We start from the raw sequence: 10,766 nt of genomic DNA on the forward strand, positions 1-10,766 counted from the left end.
TCCTCCGCTTATTTTCTGGTAAAGACTCTAAATTGGCGGTGGGTACCTCTTTTTCAGGGTTAGATGCTTCATCACAGATTGCGGACGAGGTTCCGTCAAGTCCTGTGGGAAACATATCATGGTTGATGTCTGAGGGACGCTCGGTGCTTTGAGTGTCTGGTTTGCTGATGAAACCGATTATACCATCTGCGATACGCTCTGTAATTTGAGGAGTTAAAATACAACGTGCATCACTGTCATACTCAGCATCATTATTCGTCGTGATATCCACACCGACAGCCGGATTTACATTTTGATCACCACCCTGGAGTGTAACTCCACGTCCCTTAAATATCTTGGAGGACTTTTTCGACAATTGCGATTCCCTAGAAAGCCTTCTTCGTATCTTATGAGATAGCTGGATTAAGCTAATCCGACTGGCCTTGGGGTGAATTTGTATCGTTCGATTGGCTGCGGTCTTTGGAAACTGATGAAATCCAGGCGTAATTTCCGTCTCTGGATTGCCCGTCCGACGTGTTGAGGGACGGAAAATCTCCTCAAAAGCGAGCCTTTCCTCGCTGAGATTACCCACGGCAGCGGAACTTGGTCGAGCTGGAAGATCTTGGTGGGCTAGATCAACAGGAAGCACAACGTCTTCTGCATTATTCGCCGACCCTTTGGATCGCTGACCTCGAGGGCATGGACTGAAAACCATTGTGTGAGTGGCTTATAATAGATACTGCAGCAAACTTCGCCACTTCGAGTTTTCTTTAGAACAATGGACGTCGAATCAGGGGAAGGAACTCTGACGGCTTGTCTCGCTCTGAAAATAACGAGGACTCAAAAGTCACCAGTCTGATAGGAAATTCTCGTATGGAACAACAATTTGGTCAGTTAAAAGACAGATATTCAAGTCAGCATGAGAGCCATATAACTGTTTACACGGAACTCAGGAGGGAAGGAGCCCCAGGAACCCTCAAATATTAACAACAACAACAACAACAACAACATGGAAAGGCCGTTTCTTTTTCCAAAATAAGCAACTTGTCGCAAACATTAAAAATAAAACCGGAAGCGAGAAAGATAGCATCGATCTTGTCATTTTTGGTTCTGGTGTTGGCCTTCAATGGCACTTTCTATATCTCAGATACTAGTATAATAGTAGTACCTAGGCAAAGAGATCAGCAAGAATTAATGGGGATGGGAGTTCTACTCGTTGTTAGTTATTGTCGAGGCAGCTAGGGCTCCTCAGCATTTCAATTACCATCATGCGCTCAACTCCAAAGATTCAGATATGGGGTATAGCCAGTCTGGATATATCTTCAGCAGCCAACCTTGTTTCCCGTGTGAGGTTGGCCTGGGATAGGGCATATTATATCACATGACCAGTATTCTCGTGGACGCCCCGCTTATCACGTGAAATAATCGGTGGTGTGATGTGCAGCAGTTAACCAATCAGATGTCGTTATGCAGAGTTAGTTAAGTGTGACTAAGCGGAAGCACCCCTCCTTCGGGTCCGTGAACTTTTTTTCCAATTTTGTTTCTTCCCCTCCATCCCCACCTCCATCCTCACCTTCACCAAATTGATACTTTCTTTTCTCTCTCTTTCCCCCGTCACCCTACTCTGGGATTGCCCTGCTGTGTGTCTACCGTGTGTTAGGGTGCTACAGACAACACTCTGTTTCCGTCTCACAACCCCACCTTGATCCTTTTCGGAAACAATTGCTAGAGAAAAGTCGTGAAAATGGTTCAATCGTAAGTATACATTAGATCCCTCAATTGACTGATTTTATCTGCGTAAGTACTAATCAAGAACCTCAGATCTATTCTCGGCTTCCCCCGTATGGGACGTCTCCGAGACCTAAAAAAGGCCACCGAAGCATACTGGGGAGGCAAACTCTCTCGCAACGAGCTGCTCGACGAGGGCAAGAGACTCCGTCTCGAGCACTGGCAAATCCAGAAGAAGGCCGGTGTTGATCTTATTCCCAGCAATGACTTTGCTCTCTACGACCAAGTCCTTGATCATATCCAACTTTTTGGTGTACGTTTACTTGCTCGGTTTCCTTGGCTTTGAGATCCTTGTCATCCGCTAACAAAAGCCCTCAACAGGTAATTCCTGAGAGATATTCCAAGTATGGCCTCCATCCCGTTGACGAATACTTTGCCATGGGTCGAGGCTTGCAAAGGCCTGCCAAGGATGGCGAACCTGCTGTCGACGTCCCCAGCTTGGTAAGATTCTACTTCGCTAGGATCGTACGATTCCAGGTTACTAACACAATTCATTCAAGGAAATGGTAAAATGGTTCGACTCAAACTACCATTATGTTAAGCCTACCCTCCAGGACTCTCAAACCTTCACGTTGTCAAGCAACCCTAAGCCGGTTATTGAATTCAAGGAAGCTAAGGATGCTGGTATTACCACTCGCCCAGTCCTTCTGGGTCCCGTTTCCTTCCTTGCTCTCGCCAAGGCCGATCGTGACCAGACCATCGACCCCATCTCCGTTGTCGATAAGCTCGTCCCTCTCTACATTGACCTTTTGGCCCAGCTTAAGGCTGCTGGAGCCGAGGATGTTCAGATCGATGAACCTGTCTTGGTGTTTGATTTGCCAGAGAAAACTAAGGCTGCTTTCAAACCAACCTACGAGAAGCTAGGCTCGCTTGGTGACAAGGCACCTCGGTTGGTTCTTGCAACCTATTTTGGTGACATTGTCCACAACATTGACGTCCTCCCATCCCTCCAAAGCCTCCATGGTATCCATGTCGACTTAGTCCGCAACCCAGAGCAACTCGACACCGTTATCAATGCCCTTGGACCCAAGCAAACTCTATCTGCTGGTGTTGTTGATGGACGTAACATTTGGAAGACCAACTTCAAGCGAGCAATTGAGATCGTTGAGACTGCAATCCAAAAGCTTGGCAAGGACAGAGTTGTTGTTGCCACTTCGAGTTCTCTTCTACACACCCCTCACACCCTCGAAAGTGAAAAGAACCTTGACCCAGAGGTTCGGGATTGGTTCAGCTTCGCTGTTGAGAAAGCCACTGAGGTTGTTATAATTGCCAGGGCTGTCACTGAAGGCCCTGCTGCTGTGCGGGAGGAGCTTGAGGCTAATGCCAAATCCGTCCAAGCACGTGCTTCATCCAAGCGGACTAATGATCCCAAAGTCAAGGAGAGACAAGCTGCTGTCACTCCTGAAATGCACAACCGCAAGTCCCCGTTCCCAACCAGAATTAGCCAACAACAAACAAAGCTTAATTTGCCAATGTTCCCAACTACGACTATCGGATCTTTCCCTCAGACGAAAGATATTCGGATCCAGCGGAACAAGTTCACCAAGGGTGAAATTACGGCTGCGGATTACGAGAAGTTTATTGAACAAGAAATCCAGGACGTTGTTAAGATTCAGGAGGAACTTGATCTGGATGTCTTTGTCCACGGAGAGCCAGAACGTAATGATATGGTCCAATACTTCGGTGAGAGGTTGACTGGATATGTATTTACCACCCATGCTTGGGTCCAGAGCTACGGTTCTCGTTGCGTCCGCCCTCCTATCATTGTTGGGGATATCTCGCGTCCTGCGCCAATGACAGTCAAGGAGTCCAAATATGCTGCTTCCATCTCCAAGAAGCCCATGAAGGGAATGCTCACTGGTCCGATCACTTGTCTGCGGTGGTCTTTCCCTCGTGATGACGTTCATCAGTCTGTGCAAGCTCAGCAGCTCGCCCTTGCTCTCCGTGATGAGGTCGTTGACTTGGAAGCTGCTGGCATCTTTGTTATCCAGGTTGATGAACCAGCTCTTCGTGAAGGCCTTCCACTCCGATCCGGAAAGGAGCGTGAAGCTTACCTCGACTGGGCTGTCAAGGCTTTCCGCCTTGCCACATCCGGAGTAGAAGACAGCACTCAGATTCACTCCCACTTCTGCTATTCCGAGTTCCAAGACTTTTTCCATGCCATTGCAGCCCTTGATGCAGATGTTCTCAGTATCGAGAATAGCAAGAGTGATGCCAAGCTTCTCAAAGTCTTCGTCGACGAGGCTTACCCACGGCATATTGGCCCTGGTGTATATGATATCCACTCCCCTCGTGTCCCAAGCGAGCAGGAAATCAAGTCTCGCATTGAGGAGATGCTTCACTATCTTCGACCAGATCAACTCTGGATCGACCCTGATTGTGGTTTGAAGACAAGACAGTGGACTGAGACCAAGGCAGCTCTCACCAACATGGTGAATGCCGCCAAGTTTTTCCGCCAAAAGTATGCTAAATAAATGCAACAACTAGGCGGGTTTCAATGTCGCAATTATGCTCAACACGTGTGACTAGGATATGATGGTGATTAATGATCATGAGTTATAGAGACGACTCCTTTTACTAAAAAGGAAAAAACAATGAGGAATGTTTTAACATGCATGCATTAGGATAGTTAGAAAAGTTAAAAATATCATACCCACGATCTCAACATCGGCGTTTTCTTTTTCCTTGCCTATCTTTCTTTCTCTCTTTTGTTTTGTATGTAATCTTTGGAATTGTCTTCTAATTTATCAGCCCTTCTAATGTTTACTTTTTTTTTTCTCTCCCTCGATTGATTTTGGTTTGGCGAACATTTCTCTTCCCCGTCCCTCGCTGTGTCTTTCTTCGTTCCTCCTTTCTGCTACTTTCATTTTCTCTTTTCAACGACATCTTATAAGGTGGGATTTACGATCAAAAGCGATGTTATGAAATGGAATGAACTCTTGGGGTACATGCTTATCCTATAAATAACAGAAGCAGGCTTACATTTAATCGAAAATACATCTTGTGTTACTGCCCCTGAAATCTGTCCGTTCCGCATTTTACGAGCTCATGTTCTATGGAGCTTACTATCAATCGAGAGAAACTACATTATCGCCTTATCGCTCCATTTAGATGATTCCGGGCCCTGAATCCTAGGAAATCGATTCATAAAAATCGAAAAAGGTGTTCGAGTCCCACCCGTTCTACAAAGTAAAATCAACAAGTTATAGGAGACATTTCCCCCACACGGTTGATTCTACACAGTATCAGCTATAAATATTGTAAAACAAACAAAAATGGAGAAAATAATATGAAAAAAAGAAAAAATTACTTTTCCCGTCCTATATGTACTCTGCAAAAATGGAGCAAAAATCACAACCACTTAAAATAAGGCACAAATGCTCCGCGAATCCCCACTCGCTCCGCTCCAAAGCGGTCCACATACCACTTCCGGCCCCAACTCGCGCGCACGGCCGTTGTCGATACTACATTCACAAGAAATGTAATTGCCGGGAGCGGAAATGGTAACCCCCATTTATGCAGCAGGAGGTTCGCGAAAGGGACGTAGTAAGGGGCGAGGACGAGGGGGGAGACATCATTAGTTTCCAAGGAAGAAGAGGCGGAGGCGGAGGCGGATAGGGCTGGTGTGATGGAGAATCCTATCAAGAGAAAGCCGAGCCATTCAAGCCATTCGAAGACATAGTGAGGGAAGAGGATTGCGCGGAACCAGCCGGTGGGAGGTGGGAGGACGTAGACCTTGTCGTACTTGTTTTTTGAGTTTTGGGTGGCTGTGAGTTTGTTGTTATTCTTATTATTATCAACTTCCTCCCTACGTAGGCGGAATAAAGTCCCCTCCGCCTTGATGTTGCCATACATTCCTATTAGGAACAGACAGAGTCCGATATAAGGAATGTATTCCGCTGGGAAATATTTAGCAGAGAAACTTGAGGACCGCGATAGGTGTGTTTGCTGTGGTTGGGGCGCTGTTGATCCCAGGATTGGTGTCCCATAACCTAACAACCAGCCCGCTATACAGCTCGAGTTGAGGTAATTGAATCCCATAGCCGAAAAGATAATGACCAGGTGAATTGGTGACATGCTGGGCGCGAGGAAGAGCGGTGTTATGACGGCCCGGTTTAGATAATGGAGGACATAGAGGCACGCGACGGTCTTATGCCAAATCGGCAACTGGCCTCCGGGAAACTTGGAGGTTCCTGTGCATAGGGTATACATAATGTTGAGAGCACCGACGCTCTCCATACAGACCCATGCATAGCGGCCAGGGAAGTTTAGGTGAGAGGAAGGGAGTGAGGTTTTTCCTTGCGGGTAGAAAGGGGTTGCTAGTTGGATGAAGGTCACCTTTAGAAGGCGGATTCAGCATTTCTTTTTGATTTGATGTGCTAGGAGCGTTTTGAGTCCATAGCAGTTACCAATACTACTTACCAGGGGGAAATATTGGAAAATTGTGAGGAGAGCGATGTAGGCTTCTGGAGATGCCGGAGGGACGAACTCTTGGAGCGGTGGGAGGGAGTTACCCCAACTTATAAGAGTGTCCATGGCTTGGATCGAGGTGGTTATTGTTTGCTGCTGTTGTTGTTGTTGCCGCTGTGGGAGGAAAAGATTCTCGTAGGTTTCAATGATATCACACGGTTCAGGATAGGTCAACACTACCCCGGCGCGCCAAGAGGAGAGCGTTTAGATGCTGAGTGACAAGTCGCTGTTCGCGTCGTTGATAAATACGGGATGAGACGAACCGAGAATCAATTCATCGCTTTCTTTGATTTACCAACAGCTTATCCTGCGCAGTAATACACCTGGACGAGGAATTTAACATACATGCTATATAAATCGACCCACTCGTTTGAAGCCCAACTGCCAACTTGAGTTCGAGACAAGCCGCCGCACAGAAAAAACACACCATAAAAATTTGTAAATTTATTTTCATTTCATTCATGGGCCAAATACGGATATAATCTGCTCCGGCTAAGGATAAAAGATTGAATTGAACGCGTCTGAGCCAGACCTAATTGGCAAGCAAAAGAAAAACATCATCGCAATTCTATGCCTGTTCAACATTGCAATTGGAACAAAAATATCCAGTTGGACGACTGCCCCTCAGAGTGCTTTCAAAACAATCGGCAAGAGAAGAGACGAAAACGAAATACTGCGGAAATTACATGTGGCACGCATATCTAATCGTATGGTCATATCATTGAGGACTTGTGCATAAAAAGAGTACTAGAAGCACCATATAAAAATTAATAGTGGATGTTTAGGAGTGAGTTTATAAAAAATAAATCAACAAACCAAAAGGTCAAAAGAAGACTGGCTGAGGGCTACTCAACATTGCTGTTGGTCCTTGCGATTAGCCATCAGTCGTATCCATGGTTTCAAGAGCAGAGGCAGTCATTGCTGCCAATTTTGCAGCCTTTCTCTCGGCTTTAAAAGCTTCTATTTTAGCTTTCATCTCCGTATCTAAGATTGGCAAGGAAAAAATAGGGGAAGATGTCAGTCCTGGTATTAAGAACATGGGTGAGAATCTTTGGGTGAGGATTCGATAAATAGTAAAGACTCACCAGGAATAACGTCCTCGATGCTCAATGGGGCCCGATTGAATGGATCATTTGGGTCACTGAGAAGATGGGATCGAATGGTAGAACGATCAATGGAAACCTTAGAGCTAGGAAGAATAACAGGGTCTTCCATGAGAGTATACACCAAGGGATCTGTTTTTGAAAGGGTATACGTCAGGTAACTGTGGCAGCAGAGAGAAATGGTTAACGTTGAACAAACCTAGGAATTCGTCAGGAATATCTCCAAGATCCTCTTCAGCTTGCTCATCGGCTTCCTTGGCAACCCTGAATTTGGTCTGCAGTTGTTCCCACTTGGAGAGGTCCTCCTGCGGTTTCAGTGCCCATTTACGGAGGATTTCAGCTGCTTTTTCAAAGTTCGACGGCTTATAGGATCGGCCATCACGGGCAACAGCCACGACAAAGTTTTCTTTGTCCATAAGATTCAGGTACACATCGACAATCTCACTTAGAAGCGACCTGGGTTTGAAGCCATACTCCGCCAAGTTGTCAACCCGGAGGTTTGCGCTCTTGGGGCCAACCATAGCGTCTAAATTGTAATCCAACATGTCAGCAAGGCGCTGTACGATCTCGGGCATTGTAAATGAATCAGCCAATGCCTCCGTGAAGAGTTTAAGCATGGCCACCGTTTCATTTGTGAGCTGCATATAAGATTTTGCTCGGCCTTGTGCCGCAGCGAGTTGTTCTTCCTTTTGCTGGCGAACATTCTGCTCCATATTAGATCCTTCGCGCCTAAGCTCAACTTGCAGATCATGAATCGTCAAGAAAGCCGTAAAGGATTCATCGAGTACAAATGTAACATCGTTCAAAAGGAGGTTAACAAAGCGAACGAAGAAGTCAAGGTTCCAGTTGGCTTCATTATGAAGCTTGTCTCGGTAGACAGGATTCGGCCAGATACATTGGATAATCTGGAAGATCTCGTATCGAATATTAAACTTGTCAAAAAATTGCGTATGTGTCCCTGTAAACTCCGCTTCTATGTAAAATTTCATCAAGGCGTGAAGTAGATGCTCTGTGGCGAAAGGTAAGGAATTGAGGAGGTCAACAAGAACGCCCCTGGAACCATTACGCCGTCGCCAGGTCCCTCTGTAGAGTATCGTAACCAATCCAGCTTTGAGATACGGGTTTTTGATATACTCCGAACTCTGCAGAAATGTGATGCACAGCATGATCAACTCATCACCTTGCGTGGAGGTTATCACATGAGGCATACTCCACATGATGAATTTGAAGCTGCTGACAACATCATCCACGAAGTACTCAGGGAGACATTTGAAATTATCTGGTTGGTTTTCAGGAAGCGGTAGTTTCAGAGCCTCCGTCGGGAAATTACGACCTGATGCAATTCGCAAGAGCCAAACAATGACGTATCGCATAACTTGCATAGACCGGGCCTGCCATATATCGTCTAGTAAGATGCCTTGTAAGGTGTACTTGAACGAAAGACCAAGATCAAATTTGTCTTTGTACTTTTTCAACGCGTCTTCAAACATTCTGAGCTGAATTGGATTAGACTTCCACTTATGTCTCTCAAGTTCCAACTTATCAATTTGGGTTTCCATATGGCGAAGGTCTTTCTCCAGTTGCTCCAACTTTGCCGTTAACGATTCGCTACCATAGTGGTGAGCAGCGACAGTCAAGAAAAATATTTCAGTAATGAAATTTGATGTTCCTTCCTCGACTTGGTCATAAAATGCATCCGAAGCGTGCTGGTCAGCATTAATCTTGGTTTCATCTCTCATATTGACTCGAGGATTCCGTTTTAGATAGCCGATATCAATGCGATCAATCTAACAAAGTCAGCAAAACATGTATTCTAACCACTAACAGCAGCAGGGGGGAAATTAGGCACCTTTGTGAACGCAGCATCCATAAAGGGCTCACAGAGTTGGTCGAGGCATGTCGTGATGTTAAACATAAAGCCATCCGAAGAGACTGTCTTGGGATCAACTTGAAGTGCTCTTCTCTTGTGGTTGAGGTTAACGGATGCCGCAAACCAGTCAAGGACACGTTCCCTTGCGGATTTCGAAGCTCGGATAAGCTGGTTGATGATATCCAACAGATCTGAACTAAGTAATTGTTGCATCATGCGCACTGCTCTTTGTGAGTTGACTATAAATCCCTGGTCCCGAGTTTTGGGGCTTGAAAAGTAATTGAGTGGCACATCACGTTGCAAAGGAGAGAGGCGAAACCAGGGTCCAAGAAGTGTCGCAGTTTCGAATTGCTCAGCATTGACAGGAGTGTTCAGCAGCTCCGACTCAGTGATGGCGACAGCCAATGGAGGAAACCGGACAAGGTTTCGCAGTGCCTATCATAATACTGAGCAAAAAAATTAGATGGCAGAGTATATTATTCAACATACCATCACATAGGGTTTGTAATCCATGTTCAAAGTTAAGCTAGAAAGGTCATGGCTCATTTCTTCAACAGCTCCAACGAAAGCAGGAAGAATCGTTTCATCTTCATTCGATCTCTTAACGGCTTCTGTAATAAAGTCGTGACATAGCCCCAAGTCATCCTCCGGATCTCGAAGGAGGTGAGGTTTGAGCGTAGAAGATGGAGGGGTCCCAAGGCTAGCAAATTTCACTAGTCAGTTGCGAGCTACCGGAATATTTCTGGATGGCAGGGCACATACCCAAACATCTCCGGAATTGTCGCCGCAAAAATACAATAACTCATGCACAGTCGTCTTGCCTCCGAAACTATGACATACTTGCGGTCATCCGCGTTCTGCTTTCGGAATCCTTTATATAGCCTTGTTACCCTCTTCCAACATGGAAGCAAGTATTCCATGGGTTTGCCATTGTCGGTGTTAGATGCAGCTTCGAGAAGCGCCTGATCTAAAACGTCAATATTCATACGGAGTGCCTGGCCCTGCTCCTGAAGTTCTTGCACTAGCCCAACGAGATAACTAAGCTTCTGCCCTTGAACATCAACACGTCGACTTTCATCCAGCGTAACTCGAAAGACAGCTCTCAATGTCTTGTCCTCAAAATCTTTAATTGTCTCACTAGATTGCGGGGGTACTCGAGGTGTGGTGGTACCGGACACATCGGGAGACTTCGCCTTGCTTTGGGACGGTTGAGCTCCGATTCGTATTCGAGGTGCCTCTTCGTTAGGTTGTCGCATATCTGACTGCGATGATGTTGGCGGGTATGACGGAGCTTGGCTGCTTGAAATACTGATCTGCGGTCTTTGGGATGTGGGTTCTCGGACAGGAGAGGAGGTCATGGCTTCCGAATCGTTTTCACCAGACGGCGACCGGGAGCTGGATTGAGCTGTATTTGACGCTTGGGAACCAAGCTTGGCCAGCCGTTTATTGCGGATCTTGGAGTGGTGGTAGTCAGCGATGAATTCAAAGAAAGTGGCCATGTTGCGAATGTCAGAGCCTTGCGGTTAATAATATGGGTATGGGCATAGGAAGTACCT

General features: G+C 46.1%; 3 protein-coding genes across 3 annotated transcripts; 1 reads left to right on the forward strand and 2 right to left on the reverse strand.

The window, feature by feature from the left end:
* Nucleotides 1-1,822: 1,822 nt before the first annotated feature.
* Nucleotides 1,823-4,241, forward strand: HCAG_05565 (5-methyltetrahydropteroyltriglutamate--homocysteine methyltransferase; the record flags this gene model as incomplete). Its single annotated transcript, XM_001540048.1, has 3 exons — nucleotides 1,823-2,020; nucleotides 2,089-2,208; nucleotides 2,268-4,241. The coding sequence occupies 3 exons, from the start codon at nucleotides 1,823-1,825 to the stop codon at nucleotides 4,239-4,241; spliced, it is 2,292 nt and encodes a 763-aa protein (XP_001540098.1).
* Nucleotides 4,242-5,118: 877 nt separating this feature from the next.
* HCAG_05566 (conserved hypothetical protein) lies at nucleotides 5,119-6,303 on the reverse strand (the record flags this gene model as incomplete). The annotated part of the gene is made up of 2 exons (XM_001540049.1): nucleotides 5,119-6,105; nucleotides 6,190-6,303. The coding sequence occupies 2 exons, from the start codon at nucleotides 6,301-6,303 to the stop codon at nucleotides 5,119-5,121; spliced, it is 1,101 nt and encodes a 366-aa protein (XP_001540099.1).
* Nucleotides 6,304-7,111: 808 nt separating this feature from the next.
* Nucleotides 7,112-10,709, reverse strand: HCAG_05567 (conserved hypothetical protein; the record flags this gene model as incomplete). Its single annotated transcript, XM_001540050.1, has 6 exons — nucleotides 7,112-7,221; nucleotides 7,323-7,472; nucleotides 7,540-9,084; nucleotides 9,222-9,645; nucleotides 9,700-9,910; nucleotides 9,973-10,709. The coding sequence occupies 6 exons, from the start codon at nucleotides 10,707-10,709 to the stop codon at nucleotides 7,112-7,114; spliced, it is 3,177 nt and encodes a 1,058-aa protein (XP_001540100.1).
* Nucleotides 10,710-10,766: the final 57 nt, after the last annotated feature.

This window comes from Histoplasma capsulatum, genomic scaffold, assembly GCF_000149585.1.
Source record: "Histoplasma capsulatum NAm1 scaffold_5 genomic scaffold, whole genome shotgun sequence".
Lineage (NCBI taxonomy): Eukaryota > Fungi > Ascomycota > Eurotiomycetes > Onygenales > Ajellomycetaceae > Histoplasma > Histoplasma mississippiense.